General features: G+C 37.3%; 1 protein-coding gene across 1 annotated transcript in view; it reads left to right on the forward strand.

The window, feature by feature from the left end:
- The window catches only part of LOC124176782 (RING-box protein 2), a 50,171-nt gene extending 30,752 nt beyond the window's left edge, over positions 1-19,419 (forward strand). The window contains exon 2 of the mRNA XM_046558461.1: positions 17,484-19,419. Coding sequence (XP_046414417.1) covers positions 17,484-17,665 — 182 coding nt within the window. The 3' untranslated portion in view covers positions 17,666-19,419. The remainder of the gene's footprint in view (positions 1-17,483) is intronic.
- The last annotated feature ends 2,525 nt before the right edge of the window (positions 19,420-21,944 follow it).

A 21,944-nucleotide genomic window follows, 5' to 3' on the forward strand; every position in this document is an offset into this window, starting at 1 on the left:
TTGCTAATCAGATCGCGGGCATGTCTTTTATATACACGTCGGCTGCCGCTCGCGGATAAAGCGCCGCCCCCTTTCTCCGGTGGTGGGGACGGTTCGACGACGTGCGCCGTGCAAATTTCTCACCGATTCGAAACACGCCGGGGAGTTCTGGGTACACGCCGACGTGCACTTCGAACCTCTCGATTTTCAAACGGCGCGTAGACGAAATCCATCACTGAGAATAATTTCATTTGTTACATTAGCTAGAAAAATTCAGTAAAACGGGTATCGTTAAAAAAAAAAAACTGAATATCGTTGGAATTACGAAAAACGAGGTACGCCTAACCATTTTGCGCTGTTTTCGATATTTTTTTGGTTATTCCAACGCAAAATCAGTTTGTGAGGTTTACTCTACTTTTTTAGTTAAACGAGGTTTTAGCGTCAATTTATTGTTGCACGAGCATTGAATTTTCCCAACAGCTGCAAGAAAATATAGAAACAGTGATCGCAATGAGAAAGAATAGAATTATTGTCCTTCTAAAGATTTCATGAATCGGTCTTCAGCCTCTTTGGAAATTCGAAGTTGTGACCCGACTTCTGTCGCATGGTCATTCCAATTATTGATCCGCGCTCAAGACAAACGAATGAATTTTTCTTCCGTTTCTTAGTACAATTGTAAAAAACGCGGCGTAGCTTTGTCAGAAGAAAAAAGAATTGAAACATTAGATTTAAAAAAAAAAGATAACATAAACCTCGAATATTGAGTTTCCCCAAAAACGTAAAAACCCACAAAATGACGACATAACGATATGCGTTTTGATTGCAATTTTAGCCCGAAATTCAATCTCACGTTTAAAACAGCCAATCTGCAGGGTCATTTTGATGTCTGTCAAATTACCTAAGAGGTCAGCGATGTAGGTCATTACGTCAGAAGAAAAGGACAGCGATCATCGACTCCCTTTAGTCGAATGAAAAAAGGTACATAATCGATTTAAACCTAAGACAGTAACAAAGTTTCGTTAGTTACGGTGCAATTTTGGTTTTCGCGTAACCTTGACGAGGATCGAAGGGCATTTTTGCTACCTTGCGACGCGACGCGACTAGTCGAGACGATGAGAAGCAACGGCTCGTTTATCCTCAAGTCCCATTATACAGTTAGTTATATGTCACGCAATACGATACTTCGCATGAATTCGCGCGAGTTTTCGCGTACGCAAACACACGCCTGTACTCGAGCACATCCGTGATGCGCGTGCAATTAATCCTCGACGTAGAGAGTGGAAAGATTTTACGTTATTCTGCACCGCGGTCAGAAGGATATCCTGCTGTACGTATGAAATTTGTAACGCGGATGTCTGTTGTTAGACTATTTTCGAAATCTGATATATCCTCCGACTCTGAGCACATTATAATTATACACACCTATAGGTTGGACGGTCTGAACTTTTTGTCACGACCTACGCGTTCTCGAGAAAGAAACAAGTCTTAGTTTCTACCATTATTAAGGATCAATCGGGATTTGCAGTAAAGGTTCCCAGTGGCTGACTATTTTTTTGAAATCAATACTGGAACGTGTTTCTTTTCCAATCAAATTTTATGTGCCAATCACTGAAACAATCGATACATTGATCGCAGACGCATAAAGTGTCCGTATAAAGAAAACTCGATTCAGTTTTCATTTAAAAAAAAAATAAATAAAAAATAGCAAGCCCCTGGCAACCCATTAATGAACTTTACTGCACTTCGGACTACGACGCAGTTTTAAATCCGACCGACGTATCCGTTTTTTTTTTTTTTTGACGGAGTAGCTGAGTAAATTTTGCAAATTTAAACACGAAGTAGACATTAATTATTAATTTTTTTTCGTTGAAAAATATTGAGAAATGTGAAATATTCATTAACTGCTCCTGATTATATATTTTTTTCGAGCCTTGTACTGGCGATTAGAGATTCTTTGCTTCGTTTCTTTTTTTTTTCAATTACTTTTACGCGTCTTTACACATGCCGGATGTTTCATTTACGAAATTATAATTGTGCTCGTTGTCATTTGCCTCGAGTCCATGCATTAACATATCAGCCTAGAATACGCGGGAATTTAGATTTTCTTCAATATGCCAAATTTGAATATTCGAATCGTCGAAAATGTGACGAATTCTTGAATTATTATTATTGTTGCTGTTGTTGTTGTTATCATCTTACCAACAAAAAGAAAACTTGAAAAAAAAAAAGAAACTACAAAAATTATTCTACGCAGATTTTGATATTACATTTGAAAAATTCGCCCTAACAAAAAAATAAACACACTGATCGAGGTTGGTTGTACTTGCTAGCTGCATAATGGTAATTTGTTGAACAATCGGATCTTCGAATCGCGTGATCTGTCGTGAATAGAATTTTGGAAATATTATTACAGTATGTAATATACGTATAAAGAGCTAGTTGTAAATTCAGCCGAGCGTTAACCGTCGTTTGAACAAGTTTCGCACATACGCAGACTTGTTGCGTGAGTTTGAAGAGTTTCTAGCCTAATATCAACCGAAATTTTGTATTGGCCCAGACGTTTGGGCACACATAGCATAGTAATTTATTCAACCGTCATAATTCGTGATCTAACATTGAACTGATCAATTTATGCCCTCAATTACGGACAATACACGTGTGTGTCTTATACGTATATACCGTACAGACTATGTCTGCTCGTCAAGCAGAAAATAGTAAATTATATTTAACACTTTGTATGTACACATTTACGTGCCTTGACACTAAAATTATGTAAATCTAGTACCTGCAATGTATCTGTGACACGTAAGTTATTGTACTAATAGAAAACGGTCATTACGCACAAATTGCGACAAACTTGTTTTGCCGACAGATAACAATTAACTGTAACCTTTCTAAGTTAAATTAAATATTTTTTATGCATCTAATTTTCGTCTGGTTGATTTTTTTTTCAATTCCGTCTCATTTCGTATTACAGAATCAACTAACTTAGGTACGTTTATAATAGTTGCAGAAAACAAATTCACGAAAATTCTCGACAAATTTAACCACTAATTGAATATCACCGACAATTATCAATCACAGTCGTTCGAATACAAGTTGAGAAAATGTGACGAATGTCCGGCATGCGTCATTCTGTGCCATCCCGGATAACGCAATTCTCGTACAGTTTCGGCGATACCGAATCATTACTTTGGTACAGCATGTGACCAATCTGTGTTACATACGACAATGTGTAACACATATCCATCCGACAATCTGTCATCGATCTCTCTTTACGCCGGATATTTAATTGACGAAACAACAACTCGTGTCGTTTCTTCTCGATAGATGTTACTCAACGTGCGTTCTTTTCTACATCCTCTTCCTTACCTCCCCTTCACTTGCAATCGAAGAATCGTCCTGTGGAGGTGGAGAAACAAATTTTAACCCTTTTTTTTGTCATTCAAAAATTTAAATCAATTCAAATCACCGATTCGTTTAAAAACTCGGGAATTGATAAGGACACGTATAAAAAAAAACAAAAAAATACAACGAAAGCATTGGTATGTAGAATCGGGTTTTTGAGCCCTTTTTTTTCATTTCAGATAAGTGGACTTTGATATTTGAAGATATATGTATTAGACAACAACGTCGAATTCTAACTGCGACTGTTGTCAATAAAATCAGTAAAGTCAGTGTTTTATTCATTGTATTAAACAGACTCTATCCTCGGCATGCGATGAAATTGTGAATTTTCATTCGGCTCGTAATCTGTTGTGATTGATGTAAATATTGTTCCCAAATTGGAGCAAGAATAAACACTTCACGTGCGTGAATTATCCTTTATTATCCTTAATCAACGCGCGAAGGCGATAAAATATATCCGTGTACATTATCAACATTCTGTATTCATAGTTTCACGATGTAAATCGTAACAGGTTCATAACGTACACAAAGACACAGCGATGTGTAAAATAATTACGGGCGAAACAATCCCGTGCTAAGCGCATGATCGCTTTATCGTTGCTATCGTAAATTTAAGCTCTTTATTAGTTCACATGTATGTACAAAAAGTCTAATGCGATACACCTCAAGAGTATTTCACAAATCCAACGCGCACGCGCCATTGCGTAACATCGTCGAACTACTTTGAAACAGGTATAATAATTTAAAAGAGAAATGTATAATCAGGTGTGTCAGCGTTCAGCGAAAACCGAGGCGTCGTTATACATGTTACATTATATAAAAGATTGAACTAAAATTGAACAAAAATTTTGGCATCATTATCTCGAAGCAAATGTGTTATTGGAAGTATACACGTTAGATGGCCGCGATGACCGATGACGTTTAGTCAATGTTTCGAGGGTGTCGTAAAGATGGTTTATCTGTAGTGTGTACGATGGAATCTTCGCGTTTCATCGTCGCCGATTCGTAAGCCCTGGCTAACGTTAGGAATATCTCGAGGATTTTCATACGCGGATCGCAACAATCGCGTCATCTTCTCCGTAGATTCTCAAGAACTCATCGCGGTAGCTCGCATTTTGTTGACGAGATAAGCGTGCCGAAAAATACGGATTATTGGACCCTTTATCACGCGGGTGATGCTTGTTTTTCTCGTGTACAAGTGCAATCTTGTTTTACACACGGTTTGATGTCATTCCGCCGTTACGTGGTTCAAACTAATTAAAACACGGAGATACACCGAGCAATGAAACTCTACGTCATGTTACAGGTTACGGTTCGTCCACTGTAAGTTTGATCACCTTTCAAGTAATTTCAAATCAAACGAACAGTCGGTGAGACTTCCTGAAAGCAAATTGGACACGAGACTGAGGCCAGCAGCCAAACGTTTTTAACGCTGTTTCGAATAAGGTAGCGAAGTGTGAAAATCAACTTCCAATGCTTTACGAAAATGAAGTTAGCAACGTTACTGTAACGATGCACGTTCAGGAGAAATCCTTAACTCGCATCTTTAGGATCGTCTGATATTTTGTTTTACTTACGTTTCGTTACGTTAACTTTACTAACTTCAGCCCCCAAATGCTTTTATGGAATTATTAGGATGAAACTCAACTGGATTTTTCTGTTTCTAAAAAGTTTAACACGTTTGGCTGGCAACTCTGGCTGTTAGCTTGAGCTTCATAAATCTGACTTCCATTTGTGGCGATATAACCGGTCAAATTCTGCCTTGGTCTGTACACTTGAAAATCTACGACGTGGTTCGGTGCTCGTGTTTCTTTTTTATCTGTTCGATGGCAATGAGCCGCTAATTCTATGAAAGTACCTCTTCACTTTGTACGCATCACTCGTCACAGCTGGATTCGTATGATCGAACGATTCGGAACTCTGGCGATTAGCGGCTGAAGGTACTGTTCATCGGAGTGATTTAGCAACGTTATTGAGACTCCATCGATTCGTAGTTTTACGCTTATGCGATTATTCTCGGTGAAATGACGAATCGGCAGTCGGGATTTGGATGTAGAAAATTTTGCAGGGTGAGGAAGAGTAATCGTAGTGTTATTGACCGCATAATACTATTGCCAATATCTCAATGCCATCGTAAGATAAGAGGTTCAAAAATAAATTACTGACGAATCGAATTATCTGACGAAAATAATTGATGGCCCAAATCATTCCCGCATTTTTCAATTACAGATTACCTTCAATGCCAAGGCAACGATTCGGTCATCACGACTGGTTCGGTTTTTTTTTTCAAAGAGGCTAAGGGGCCTTGAAACATGGTCTAAAACAGTCGGTCAAAGGTTTGACTGTCTTTTGATCCAACGGTTTGAAATTTTATTGCACAATGTGAAATCTCTCTGAATCATCCGAAATCTCTCTAACTCTATAACCAAAGGCGTTAAGCACCTTCGTTCGGTAAAAGCTGACGACACCAAGCAATCGCATGTCTTCAGACCATGCAGCTGTGGATTTGAGTGTATTGTTTCCTGACTCTGTACGATCAGTTATCGAGACCGTATATCGCTGATCAAGTATATTTCCTCCCAACATGTGTGTGATGTTCGAAAATAGAGCGATTAAGCCTGCAGCGCAGATTGCAGACGACTGCGGATCATCGATCTACGTTAAAACATCTCTGACATATTTTTCTTCCATGTGTCAAAGCCTTCGTCCAACATCCTCCAAGAATTTAATCAAGCTCGAGTCTGGGTCAGCATTATTTATGTATGTATATATATATATATATATATATATATATATATATATATATATATATATATATATATATAAATTCTGAAACCCCGTTGGACGTATCAATCTGACGAAATTCCTGACATCTTTGTGACATTTTGGATAAGACTGGTCGTTTGTTTCAGTTTTTGAACAGGCGTAAACTGCAACTTTATAAACTTGTGTACTTATAATTATTTGACTCAACCTCTCCAGTCACTTGATTCGTCACTAAAATCCGACTTTGAACAAATTTTCGACGGAAATGTTTTCCATACTTGGTACAATTTGGTTTTCACATGGATCAAAGAAACTCTGTACCATTTCTCGCCACAACTGGACCAAGCAATGGTCACCATGACTGGTTCAAAAATGATCAATCGCAACTAAGTCTATTTCAATGACGTCATACGAGGAACGAACGAGATAAACCAAAACAGCATCGCATAGATTCTTCTCTCGGTATTCTCTTTTTCAAATCCCATTTTAGGGGGATTGTTTTTTACCCTTTTTTTTGCATGATAATCATTCTTGCAAGACAGATGCAAGTTTCGACCTTGAATTCGAGACTGCAACAGGCAGTCGGATCGAGGAAACCGAAACGCTTCGCGAATGCGTTTCGCCATAACCGACGATGGGTTTGTTCTTCTCCCCGTCTGGAGATGCCATTTTTTTTTTTTTTTTCCATTTCTTTTGCCACCCACGCTTCAACTATTTTCACACGATTAGGTATCTGCGTTATATGACGATTCCCGTTTCTACGGCACGGTATAAAATACTGCTAGAACATGTGCTGTCGAGTATTGATTAGTTATTCGACGTTGTTATTATCGTTTCTCTGTACAATTACATGCCTCTACACTTTTACTTATCTGTATCATTTATTTATGTTTTACTCTGACGTGAAATGTTACAAGCAGACAGCGTTGTTGACATTTTTTTTTTTCCTACTTCTTCTGTCGTAATTATACATATATACGTATATAATTTATTCAGACGGTGGATCTGGGCTATTCCATAGATTCAATGTTCGCGATAGATTTACGTTGAGAATTTATGATTTTTTTTTTCCGAGAAGAAAGAAATCAAAATGGTGCTGATTATAAATTTTTCTCCCTTCTCATTGTTTGCCTCTCCTTCGTTTCTCAAACGATATTGAACATCTCGTTACACTCGGTGCTTGTTTTTTTTTTTTTTTCTACAAATAAGTGAATCTTTTGAGTCTGGAGAGGAAAATGAAATCTTCGATAAAATAATAATGGCTGTATGATATAAAACTGTCGTATTTAGACGAAAAGAAAACGATTATCACGGAAATTGAGAAATTCGAGATTACTCGTTTGTTTTCGGCTTCTTACTTTCATTCAGCTATAGTTTCGTACCCGTATGTATAATCGATTAACCACCGGTGTTACTTTTGTACAATATGCACCTACTGATGTACCCATTCCGTATCACGCGGCTAACTAAAACTCTTAATAAACATAAGATTAATTAACACGTGGTTATCAGTGCGATTTCACGATCATCATCCATCCATCCTCGACGAAGGTCAATAATAAACGGATAACCGACTCCGAATGTTCAAATGTTTAGATTATGTATACACCACACCATGTGTACATTGTTGTACATATACTTGTGAAATGATATGACGTGGTGATAAAAACGCGATGTTTATTGTTGTGAAGGCGACGAGAAAACTTGATGATGATTTTTTTCTCGACGATTCATTTCTTTTTTTTTAAGAATTTTCATCCTTTGTTGAATTATTTCTTTTTTTAACAATAAAAGTTTTTCACGCATAACTTCGTGTTATTCTTTAATCGGTATTTAGGTTTCGAAATTCAACACTGTTTATAATAATTAAAAACTCGAATAAGAAACGTTAGAATTTAAGTGAAAGTTTATTGTGTCATCGAAGAAAATTTCACCGATAAAGCTGTTGACAGTCTGTCGATTTCATTCAAGACAAAGTGTATCTCTAGCGAACATTAGCGTCCGCAAATTCGCGTCTCGCGAGGTTGACATCTGTTTTTTTTTTTTTTTTTTTTTTTTTTTATTTTTGTTTTATAAGAACTCCCCGCATGCTGGATGAATAATCAACTTTGCGATCAAGCGGCAGCGCCTTTCCTGATCACACTCCACGCGACGACAAGGCCGCGTCTCCTGCATCCGCATTTTCGACGGCCGAAAATCTTGCGGTAAAAACCTGTTACAGGATGACGGAAAACGTTCGCCGGAAAACGATATCCGTTGACACGCCGTCGAATCGTGAGCAATTACGGTACGGATGAAAGATCGATCGTTTTGAGGGTCGATCAAGGCCGGTCGATAATTTCGGGAATCTTATTACCGGCCGATACCGATGCGTCGGTAAAACAGGGCGATCGTTTCGATCGATTTGGGGAATCGGTCGACGTTCGGAACTTCGGAACGAACGCCGTGAGATATCTACATCGTCGTATTTCGATCACCGGCATCACACTTTCGATAATTAATATTGTGCAAGAGAGAAGCGCGTGATGCAGGCGTACCGAAAAAAAAAAGACATTCGTTTGCCGTCGTTGCGAATTCTTGTGACCGTGCCTTCACGCAAAACCACTCACTCTCTCTTTCTCTCTCTTTTTCCGTTTCTCTCTCTCTCTCTCTCTCTTTTTTTTCCTCTTACCCAACGGGAAAGGTGATTGAACGTGGTTGCAGTCACGTTTCCTTCGCGAAATACGACGCCGCGTGAATCCCGTGCATGCCGTCACGACTGCAACCTAATAATCCGTGTCGGCCTTCCTTTCGCAACTTTCAAGGGTCTTAAGAACCGGCACGCGGAAGCTACTCAAGTCTCGATCGCTCATGCTTTCATCTCTCTGTACTGCGGTTTATTCACTTCCCGACGTTTTACTCATTTTTTCCTCATCTGTGAGGCAAGAGGTTAATTACGATTGTGACGATCGAAGTGATGATTGTTGCATGATAAAAATTGTTCTCTGTGTCTGTGGAAGTATACTCTTCCTTTCACTACTTCCGTGGTTCAATGCGCGATATCAATTTTGGATGTATCCTCAAATTTGCAAATCACCGACGAGACTCCAGGTGTCTTGTTTATTCGTCAGGTTCAGCGACGCCCAGGGAAAACCTGGAAAACTGGGAAAACTCAAGGAAGTTCTTACAACAACTTTGTTGTTTGGTAAAAGTTTGATTTCTTTACATCAAGTTTCGCCGCCAAATAATTCGGAAATAGGCGCTTTCGGAACATGTCAGATTCGCAACTTCAAACGCCGCCTCTATTTCCATGGAAAAAAAAATCGAAGCCTGATTTGATACTGATGCAAAAATTAAGTTAGTTGTAGTTTGAAAAATTTGTTGCTTCTTCTCTTCTTCACCATATCATCAAACTTATTACAAATTATCGTCTCGATCATTTACTTATCGTACAATTACGCTCACACGCGATTGCGCCGCGCGGTTCCTCAATAATAACCCAATAAAATGCATTCGCAATGTCTTACACGTATCATCGTTGTGTGATTCGCGTGGAGGAGAAGCTCTAGACGCGCAGTTTCAACAAAAAAAAAAAAAAAAAGAAAACTTCAGAAAAACAACCTACGACGTAAAGATGCGGAATTTAAAATTGAAAAACGACGAGTCGAAGCGTCAAACGTGTTGCATGCGCTTCGGCGAGAGAGAGAGAGAGAGAGAGAGAGAGAGAGAAATGGAACTAAAAAAAAAAAAAAAAAAACAACAACAAGCAACATGAATAACGACGAAAATAATATAACGCACGAATATATGGCGTCCTCGTCAATGAACGGAAAATTTTTCACGGCGTATTACGTGGTATTTAGGAGTTGCATGTGGTCGAGGATAAAAGTAAATTTGCCAGCGTACACTTTATGCGCATATAATAAATTTAACCGGAACGAGGCTGACGCATGTCTCGAATTTCGATGCACCCTTGTCATTATATAGTTATGCATTTTGTCTTGAGTTTTGTAACTCATACTTACATGCGCTGTTCGACTAAAGCGTCGCTGATGAGAAATATAATTATTGGAAAACAAAATCACGGGGACAAAGTTCGCGAGTTTTTTTTTTTCATTTTTTTGGTTCCCCCCTCTTTTGCAAGGAAAAGCGAACTTGTGAATTACAGATTTGAAACAGGTCATTGACTCATGGATTTTTCAAACTCTGGCTCAACTTTCTTGACGTTACGATGCAGTCTTGCAGAAGTTGAAGAACTCGTGCGAATGACAAATTTTTATCCTTACGGGTTTTTTTTTTTTTTCTCTACCGTTTTGCTTACGGAATTATTGTACGTATTGACTGAATCAACTCGTGCGCGATACGATAAATTAAATCTAATTGTAAACGATTTCGAATCCACTTACCTATGAAAGTCCAGACTTGCTGAAGCTACAGTAAAATATTCGTTTATTGCCATGAACAATAAACGGGTAATGAAGTTTTCTTTATTACGGATTAATTAACGCAATTTATCGTTTTATCGCCACTGCGTGATAAATCTTTTATTTCATATTCTTCAGGGTAACATAAATCGTTATTGTTATAGATCAGTGCTCTCTTGTCAGTTCTGCATTATGACCGTTAAATTAATCTGTACAACAATCTTTTCGCGTTACGATTATCATTGCACATGATATTATATCTCTTATGTAGAACGAGACTTGGATCTGAAAGTCTTCTCAATTTTAAAACATCGAATATTTAGTCAACTTTTCGAGCCTGGATGTTAATCATCCTCAGGACACTTGTTTATTGCAACTATTACAAAAAATTTTTTGGGGTTAGCATAAAGGTACTGACTTAGTACAATTTTCCAATGAAAAATAGAAATCGGCAAAGACTTTAAGAATTACAGCTTCACATCATACAGTATTAAATTTACATTTAGAATACGACGTTACAATTTTTACGAATACTAGAGAGGAAATTTTCATTTCCCATTTAATTAACATGCGAAAATAGTTTGACTTTGATTCTGAATTTTGTTTTTCAGTAACGAGGCAATGTAAACAAATGTTAGACGCATATTTTTGTAGGGATTTTCAACGTTCTACAAAAATGGTCTTTTTATAATTTTTTGATAACTCAACTCTTTCAAAAGTTATTCAAGTTGGAAGTTGAAATCACGTAAAAAAACAATTTTTTCGAGATTAATAGCGAAAATACAAGACTTGAGACTTATCACAAAATACTCTGGGTTTCTTTTGTAAAGCATTTCAACCACTATAAAATCATGTCATTCAAATAATTTTCAACCTTGGCAAATTTATTTTGCAATTGTTACAAGTTATAATATGTAATATATGTAATTCCAATTTAAAAGCAGCGTTTTTTAGCAAAAAATAAATCTCAAGCTGAGAATTAATAGAATGACATGATTTTATAAAGTGGTTATACGTACGTTTTACGTTTATTGCAGCAGAATGAAAAAGCAAGAGATATTAATTTAACCTCTCGACTGTTGCACTGGTCCATTTTCTGCTCGCTTTCTCTCGTTTCCAGGCGTTTCTTCCCTCATATTTCAACGCCTCTTTCGAGATTAAATTCGAGTCAATGACGAAGCTGAGCGATAGATCGCCCCTCAAAGTCTCCGGCATGCAGTCGGATCTCGTCGTATCAGCTCGCCCCTCGGAAGATACTAAACCACGTGTATTTACGTAGATATTATTTACGTACATACGTATTTCACAGACACGCAGAGTTCACGTGTCGATACGCTATCTAACGCTCATTTCTTATTTCTCATTCGTTTCTCTTACGTTGAGAAAGAGAGGATAGAGGCTGATAAAAATAGACGCGGGCTCTTGTGATGTGTGATCGACACGTGAAACGCGAGTGCATCTTGTTGACAGAAAATGCAGAAAATTTATAAATCAAAGGGTAGAATAATCGACGCCAAATCCTTCGTTTTCTCTTTTACTTTGTACTTTTACTTGTACTTTTCACACCCCAAACTGTCCGATGAATTCTTATCACGATGAATTTTATACTGCGGCGTTTTTTCTTTCCATTTCTTCGTTTTTCTTTTTTAGACCACCGCAGGTCGTTGATAACGCGATCAACTACACGCTGATGATGACCCGTGGAAGAAATTAAGCCATCTTATATGTAAATAAACATATGTGACATAACGGAAATGATTAAATTTGGGCGTGCTCTCCGATCCGAATCTTATTGCATTTCCTACTTTTGTTTATTAGCTTATCATTCTTTTTTTTTATTTATTTTTTTTTTTTTTTGGTCGTGATTATAACTTGTTTCTTTTCTATCGTATAACAATTTCCGCAGCCTTATTTCAAACTTCTCTCTTGACTGGAATTTTGAATTAGTAATAGTAACATCAATAGAAATGTTCTCTGGTGTCCGACTGATATGTTATCAAAAGGTGAAATGATTTTAAAGTGCGTGAAATTATTATTATTATTATTATTATTATTATTATTATTATTATTATTATTATTATTTTAATCGCTCATCTCTTGACGGTTGAACAATTTTTTCTTTACGTAAGTAAAATTTTGCTTTATGTTTCTTCCATTCTGGAAAGAAAAACATTCAGTAATGTATAATATACTAATCGTGAAATGTAAAACAACAATTGAATATAAAAGAATAATCGGATCGATTTGTTTTATCGTTGGTGATACTTTCGATGGTCAGAGATTATTATTTAATCTCCAATAATACAGAGCATTTCAAAATTAATGACTGTTTTTTTAACTAATTTTATTGTCGCTTTTGGAAGTTAAATTTGAACGAATACACTAATATTGAAATTAGAATCGACTGTTTTGAGTGGAAAATATTGATATACATTATTTAAAAAATCAAATGAATTGGTTACAAATCTTTGTCAAAGTTACTAAAGTTGAAACATCATAAAAATGAATACACATTTATTCTTTACGACATATTTTCTGTATTAGAAATACGATTTATTATAGAATATATCCGTTGGGATGGCAAATTTCAATCTTGCCTTGATTGAATTAACACAATGATATATTATTTTGAATCGTTAATCTCGAGTGCTTACCAGGTGAGAATTATAATCAATCATTGAAGAATACCTACTTCATAAACGTGTCGTGATCAATAAAATGAATTGGTTTGTTGTTGAAACTATTTGCCGAAGCAGAGACATTAATAATAAAAAAATAACCGGAGAACAAATAATGAGATACAAATAGAATCAACTGAGTTAACATCTCGTTTTTTTTTTTTTCCACATAAATGCGGTAAAAAATCATAATTCTTACGACAGAAGGGGTCGCCTGACCCTCGCCTAATGACCGTGGTAGAAGTTTCATATATAAGAAGTATGAATTACGTCGATTCTTAGTTTTTTCGACAATGATGCTTGACCTCGAATTATGTAGAAAAGGCGCGAAATTTGGTGGTCCGCGATTATTATTCGGGTGTTAAATAAGCAATTAAAGATTAACAACGCAGACTTGTCAACGTCGTTGACGATGGGTGATAAAGAAAAAAAAAAAAAAAATTGGCGAATTAAGACGTTATCGCGGATCAAAAGTCGGTTACTGATCTGCCTCACTGTTTTTAACACAACTCTAAACATACTGCTCTCGATGTATGTATACACTGTTTTACATACATTACGCATGTGTCTTGTCTATGCAGAGATAAGAATTTCGGTCGTGCGATTTACGTCTAACGATTAATTCGCTTGCCATCATTATAAGTAACATCATAGAATCTTTAACATCGATTTAATTAGCACCTCTAATAATTCAAGTAGATAAGCAATTATCGACATATCACGTACCGATGCCCTGGAAAATGTGGCGTATTTTTTTTTTTACAGATTATGTGCACCGAATTACCGATTTCCGGTGATTGGTGAGCAAGTAAAAATCGTTGTAATCGCAACTCGTGAATTCGTGTAATTAATTATTCATAGAATTTATGTGAGTCTGCTTAAACTCACGGTATGAATATACTTTTGAGATTTCGGTTAATCGTAGAATAAATATGAGTATTCGGTTAACGAGAATCTTACTGTACATATTTGCGGTGAGATTTTACAAGCTGAAAGAAATTGTTGATAAGTATGAAAGAAAGATTGCAAAGGTCTTTTACATTACACGTGAGCAGGCAATTTTTCTCAGTGCTTTCTTGGTTAAACAATTGTTTTTGGCCCCGGTGAATTCGCTCAAATAAGACATACCTAATTAATATCGAAATTATTTCTGGACTCGTGAAGAGAATCGAAAAAAACGCCATTTTCGTATTTTTTAATTACCATCGTCTCTATATCCCATTTCATACATTTTTCTCTTTACTTTTCAACACCTTTGGTGATATAAGAAAAAAACAAAAAAAGATTGGTTTAATTCGGTCGAAGATCACTTTTTCGAATTTCAACGAATCTTTACGTTTTTGAGCCTGTAGAATAGGAAAACTTGTTTTTACAAAATGTCTGTTGGTCTGCCCGAGAAATTCCCGCGATGATCTTGAGAACAGCCGAGTGAAAAATTTGAAACTGATAGAACTTGGCAGCCACTCTTTCCTTTTCGTGGTGATGAAAAGTATCGCGAAATAATTGTTATACCGGTTTTTTTTTTTTTTTTCATGCTAATTATCGGTTGTAGAATAAGAACTGAAAAACGCAATTTACGGTATCGAACTTTTATATTATTAAATTGAAAAATGGAATCGAAAATTAAAAGTATCGACTTCAGAGTTCTTGAATATTGAAAACAAAAAAGTATCATAAACATTCTACCTAGTTGTTTTTATGATAAACTGAAAGTTTTAGGTTTCAGTTACAGATAAGGGCCTAACGAGGTTAAATTATTTTAACGGTATAAGCATAACGCAACTGCGCAAGAACGTAAAATCTTTTACTGTTAGGTATACCTATTCAACAACAATTTTTTTCCGTACATCGGCACGTAGCAAAACGACAAAAATTATCGAGGTCGTGCAGCACATCGCCAAAAAATGGTTTCCCTGCAGTAAATTTCATTGTGTGAGTAGGCGCTAGATTTCTCTCTGACTTTACGCTTCGCCACTGCAGTAATCGATGGTTATGCGTCATTGAATAATTATTATTTCATATATGTAAACGCACAAATGAAACCTGGAATTTCGAATTTTCCAGAGTTTGTTTATCGTGAGTACCTTGCATAGATTTTTCTTTATCGAATCATATTCGAATTTCCCTAGATGGTGATAGGTATAATAGTTTGTTTAATTTATAACGTATCTTGACTCTGTACCTTTGGATTGTATCCTAATTACACAAAATTAGTCTCAGAACTTGAACTGTGAATTTCGGAAACTACATGAATAACATTCAACGGACTTTCGAATTATCGGACAAGTCAGGATGTTCGGTTAAGGAAGTCGTTAAATTTATATAATCGCAAGCTGCAATGATTTTCCGATAACTTAAAGTCAAACAAATACTCAAATTGTGAAAGAAAACTTGAATATGTTGATTTTTCATTCGAAATCATTTGAAAATAGTTGAAAATCTTTTAGATAATTCATTTGACTTCACTCCACGATGGCTTATTTTGTCGGAAAATTATTTCTCACAAGTGCACTGAAACAGTTATTTTCCCGGTAAGTAACGAATGTAATATTGCTATTTTTTTAAATCAATATCAGTGCAATATTGAAAAACTTAATATCTACCGGTACTAATGTGATAAAAAAAAAATGGTCGCGCTTGGATCGCATAGAATCGTCCTCTCGACAAAATAAACCGCAGTGGAATGAAATCGACCGAATCTATGAGATTTTTAACCAATTTCAAGCGATTTAAAATAAAGAGTCGATATTTAGGCTCCGGTTTATAACAATATCAGTGCTTTGTTTCATTTTTCTGCATTGTTGGGAAAATTTTTGTAGCTTGCGAGTATACCCTGTATTTTATTAATCCACAATGTGCTATTTTTTCGTAATGAAATAAGCACAGAAGTGTTGATTGTTGATTATTGAATTTTGATTGAGCAAATTAATTCTTCTGCTAAAATCGCTGAATTTATAATCAATGAATTTTCATATTTTCTTTCAAGTTGGCATTTCATTCCAACAATTTGGACATTTTTTTTTTTCACCACTTTCTTATTTTCCCCGATGAAATGACCAGTGAAAAGCGCTTTTACATAGATAAATAGATAAATAGATAGATCTGCGTACAGATACGACAAGTGTGATTTAGATGTAAGTACCCACTCGATATAGGAATATTACCCCGTTGAAATATCGCGCGTGCGATTAAACCCACGCTAGGATTTATTGTACACGCGGAGCGACAATTATATGGGCGCTTAATTTGCGGCGATCGTTTTAATTGATACCATGCGAAGAAGCGGACCGACCGGCGCGGTTCGAAAAGTGACTTCAGGATTGACCCCCGTCCATTGGGGAAGCTGCGGCCCCCTGGGACGGGTCAGGCTGTCGAGGTCGGCGTCGTCGACGTCGCGGTTGTTAAATAAATTGGAAAAAATTGCGTACGAGAGAGGAGAGACAGAGAGAGAGAGACAGTGGGGGAAAACCCATGGAACCAGCTCTTCTACGTCTGACAATCAGCCGATACAGTGGAAGTTTTATCAATCATAAACGCAAATGAATTTATACTCCCACTTGGCACGCGCTAACTCGGATCGTCAGCCGAGCTCGATCGACGGTTAAATTATTGTCGGGATAAGGGAGAAGAAGAAACGCGTCTTGGAATTCTCGACTGGAACTTTCCGGCGCAGTCCAGCGAGGCAATTTGCATCGGGTAAGATCAACGCGTTGTCACCTCACGATCCCTCTTAATTATTATTTGAACCGTACGATTAGATCTCGCATCTTCATCGAACACTTCGAAATTTCTTACACGCATATATTGGTTCCCTGCGAAAGAGACTCGCGAAATAGTAGATTATGCAACTAGTTGGCAAAATACGGAATAAAATAAAATACATATTATTTGTCCCAACTGAGTGCGCAAAATAGTACATTGTATATTATATAGTTCCGCCCTAGTGCGGGGATGAGGTATTTTGCGCACTCATTTGGGTACGGAAAATCGAATTTTCCGCACTCGGTTAGGAAAAATAATTGGCCGGATACTCAACGAATGTGAAAAGAGTCTGTGATAGTTTTTAATGTAAGAAAATTAGCTCGTCAAATCTCAGTAGCGGTTTTTTTTTTTTTTGTAATCGTATTTTGTGATGGCACGCTGTGGTTATATGCCATTAGCAGCCATTGCGCGAAAGACTTTGTGATACCGTTTTCTTCAATGCAAGTGTCTCGTTTGTTAATCGGATTTTACTCTCGATTTGTTTCAGATGCTTGTCTGCGATGCCAGGCTGAGAGCAAGAAAGATTTTTATGGAAAACAGGACTGCGTCGTCGTCTGGGGGGAGTGCAATCACTCTTTTCATTACTGCTGCATGTCACTCTGGGTCAAGCAGAATAACCGTTGTCCCCTGTGTCAACAGGAGTGGTCAATTCAGCGTATGGGAAAATAGCCGAACCAACAAGTGTCGTTTATTTGCCTAAACAATTATGCGCGCGCAATAACGTCAAGCTTCTTTCTTCCGTGTATTCGTTTCGTTTTTATTTTTCGTACAACCATTTTCGTTGTATTTTTGTCCTTCTTTTTTACATTCCTAATTAGTTTCTTTTTTTTTTTTTTTCATTTTGCGTCAACTTCCTCGACTCGAACTCTGGGATGGCTCTATGACGGATGTATAAATTACCAAGTTTATGTTATAATGCGTTGAGATAATTTCTTGATTGTTATACGAGATGATTTTCATCTAGGACGGAGGTATATATGGGAATAAAAATCGTTTTAATTCGTAGCAAATCATTGATTATAATAAAATGAGTTATACAGCCTACGAATAAGAGATTTTATTCCCGACTCAACCGGAATGTTCACTTGTTTTACTTTTATTTTTTTATTCCCCGTAGCTGCGGGAAAAAAGCAGCACTTTGCTCCCAGATTTGTTAACCTCATACTTTCCGCAAATTTGAATCGCTGACTTTATTTCCTTGTTACACAATGTACTATTATGGTAAATACACTACATGGGAAAAATGTAATGTAGATTTTACATTTATTCTTCTGAATATATATCGACAACACTTTTTTGGAGTCAAATCTACCTCAATTATGGTAGATCTACTTAAGAATATTGTAACTCTTACTATTGGTTTTGTAACTCTTATTATCGGAATTATAAATCTCGCCACAATTGCTGTAGATTGACTTCCAAAAGAGTGCAAAAAATCTACAATATTTTTTTTTCCATTTAGGATTATCATTATCTATAGGTTCTCTTTCTCTGTTCGTTATCATTCATTTTAAATCTTCCGTATCTGTTTTTCAGAAAAAAATCTCCTTCGTTAAACGGTTGTACAAATAAGAATACTGTAATTGCAAGTGTGAACCCTCGATGTTGACAAAACTTACAATTAGTTAGATGTACAGTTTTTTAATTATGTTCAACGTTTTTTTCAATAATTATCATTTCTACCTGAAGTTAACGCTTATACGTGATAAATTTAAAGAGAAAAAAGCGTGGAATCAATTTCTAAAGAATGAAATATCCCATTAGTCATTTTACTTCATTTCCAACGTATTTTGATCTAGGTTATTCCAAACGGTAAAATACTTGATATATTTCCTAATATCGCTGGAAGTAATTCAAACTGTTATAACCCAATCAGAAACAAAGAATAATGTTCAATTTACTGTTGCATGAAAATTGCAAATATAACCCAAGAACAGCGCATGTCACAAAATGTGCTAATATGTTCAATATTTTTTTTCTTTTTTTTTAATTTAGGGTTCAAACATTTCGACGGCACTTCTTGTTTTCGTTTATATCGATGAATTAAATTTGCAGACTGAAAAAACCTCCACTTTTTTCTATGTGTGCAACATATCATTTGTTCTTATCGTATATTCAAGCATAATATTAAATCTTCACATTGCCAGACTCATTAGCAACCGTAACTATTGTGAAGAACTTTTCATGGAGTAAATCAAACTATTCTCGTACGACGTCTGCTGTTTTATTCGATTTAGTTTGTTACTTAATAACTCTGAAAATTACCATAAATACTTGATTACGGTATCGATGTACCCAAAAAAAGGTTCTCCGTTGAATGAACTGAAAAACAGATAGTTATCGCATAAATATTCACAAAGAGGAAAACTCTTCCTAAAGGCAGCACTTATACACTACGTAATTAAATATTATACAGAAAAGAATTAATATAATTGTATAATTTTCAAACGTATTCCACACTATCTCATGGTGCAAAACCATAAAGAATCGCTGCAAACGTATGAACCTGTAATGCCTGATCAATTCTTTAAGATATTTCGAAGTTGAATCGTACGTGAATAATTGTCGGATGTACCGAAGGCGTAATTATTTGCGATAACTGCGTAGGTACAGAAGACGATTGCAGTGTCGCGAACTCATCAGTCAAAATATGACGATCATCGCGTTACATCCTTGGCAATTTATCTGCATCAACAATATTCTGACGTAGAAAATAACGACGCGACATCCGTGAAGTGATATACCTATCGAATGAAAAATGCAACACGTGTGTACGCGTGTTTATACGCTCTTTTTATTCTCATATAAAGGTTAATCGGCCCCAATTGCGGCCGATGAGTCGAGCCTGATGTAACATCGAATCCCGGCGTCGTGACAGACTCGTCGAGGCGTTGCGACGCCTCCTGCAACGCAGCTGCGTTACGTTACGTTGCGTTGCGTTTCGTTGCGCCAACATTCGCGTTGTCAAAGTACAACACACGCAAACCCGCTTCCTCGGCATTCTAGGTAACGGGCTACATGATTGCAGTCACGAAGGTTATACTTAAACGTGGTCATGGTGGGGAGTCTCGCGTCACGGAGGCTCGTCCGAAGCGGACCAATCAGACGTTAGAAAGGCGACCGCTCCCCCGGACAGCTGTGCCGTCTGGAATTAACCTCGGGATGGTTATTCTCGTGCCTTCCTTTTTCTTGCTTATTTATTTTTCCCTCCTTTTTTCCCTCCTTTTCTTCTTTTTTTTTTGGCTCGTTTTCTTCGCGTCATTGTCGCCGTTCCCGCATGGCGGTATTTCTGTCTGACTACGGTTACTCGGAATTCGAGGCACCAGCGAATCGAACGGGTGTTTTCCTCGAGAACTTACTACGCTCCAACTTCGGCGTGACTTCGTGATTGCGATGATAATCGCCTGTCCGATTGCTCATGAAGTTACACCTGAACTTAGCAACATCGTTCGCATTTGATCACTTTTTTTTTCATCGCGACGAGACGATGCATTCCGGAATAACCGGACACCGGGTATGTATCTAAATATAAAATTGTATCTCGGGAGTGAACCTGCAGACGTGCTGCACTTCTTGCTGACGCGCCATGCGGCGAGATAACTTTTCGAGCTATATTCACAGTTATCTGGCTCCTCTCGATGTCGGAATTGCTACTCGACTATTCTTGCCGTCGTTTTGTTTCGGGTAAAATAGCGACCGGTCAATTCTGGGCACTGTAAATCATCCCAGAGCCGAAAGCAAATCACAAGCGTGTCAATGGCGGCCATCTTGATATTTAACTAGCATTTTCATTGGCACGTGCAAAGTTTTTTCACCAACAGAATTATATCTGTGCCGCAGATTCAACCGAATACATACCTTTCCCTTCCGAGTAATTTCAGATACGCCAGCGAAACGTACTTTCATTTTACTTGGGTAAAAATCTTGTGGTACCTAAAACAAAATTGCGCGCAGTAGCAATTCACCGGTGAGGCATCGCTCTCACTAGCCTCTTTTTGCCGCTTTACCGACAGTGAAGAGCCTGCAACGAATGGAATATTTTATGGTACACGATATGTACATTCATGCACATACATATGCATATCCAAGGCGTCGCGATTTCGGTCGGGTGATTTTCCAAGACCCGCTGCGAGTGAGTACCGAAACATTCCCTATACGAACATTAGAATCTTCATTAGTTACTCGTTTATTTATTACAGGAAAAAGTGTGACGCTGCATTTTTGTGGTTTTGAAGAAATCTGGCACCATAAGAGATATAAAATTGTGTCTCTGAAAAAGAGTCTTGGACTGATTACCAAATATTTGTCCAGACAGTCGTATGTAAAATGGTTTCTTTTTTTGTAATTCGAAAGAACTTAGACATCTTTCTATACGGACATACAATGCGATACACCCATCGGCAAATATCAGCAATCGCTTTGTCATTTCCATTCGTTTATCTTCGCGCAAAGAATATACACAGCGAACCTTCCAGAAGCTTTCATCCTTCTCGCACGTTCCACTTTTCAAGCGCTCGCGCTCACTATAGTCTTTAACTGTTTACCGTGTCCAGCTGGAGAATCTCTGGAACGTTCTATCGTCTTGTTAATCCGACAGCAGTCTAACCCCGTTTCGCATTGATACTCTCTCCCTAGGTAATACAATTCTGCCGTCAATTACAAGGCGAAGAAACAGACGGTTGTAATCACTAAACAATACGAGGGCAACCAGAGAGCATTTCTATATTGTCAATAATCACCATAATATATGCACCGCCCATATACAGTGCAGGGTGTAATAATCGTCGCTCAGAAGATTCTAGAGCTTCTCTTTTACCGGGGCAATGAGCCGCGGTTCGTTTAATCAGCTATCTGAACGGATGAAACTTGACTCTTCATGCTTCTGCGTACGATCAAGCGAAATCCTACCCGTTGCTCATGACATACCCTTGCCGGAGTGCAGGTACGA

This window comes from Neodiprion fabricii, chromosome 2 (genome assembly GCF_021155785.1).
Source record: "Neodiprion fabricii isolate iyNeoFabr1 chromosome 2, iyNeoFabr1.1, whole genome shotgun sequence".
NCBI lineage: Eukaryota > Metazoa > Arthropoda > Insecta > Hymenoptera > Diprionidae > Neodiprion > Neodiprion fabricii.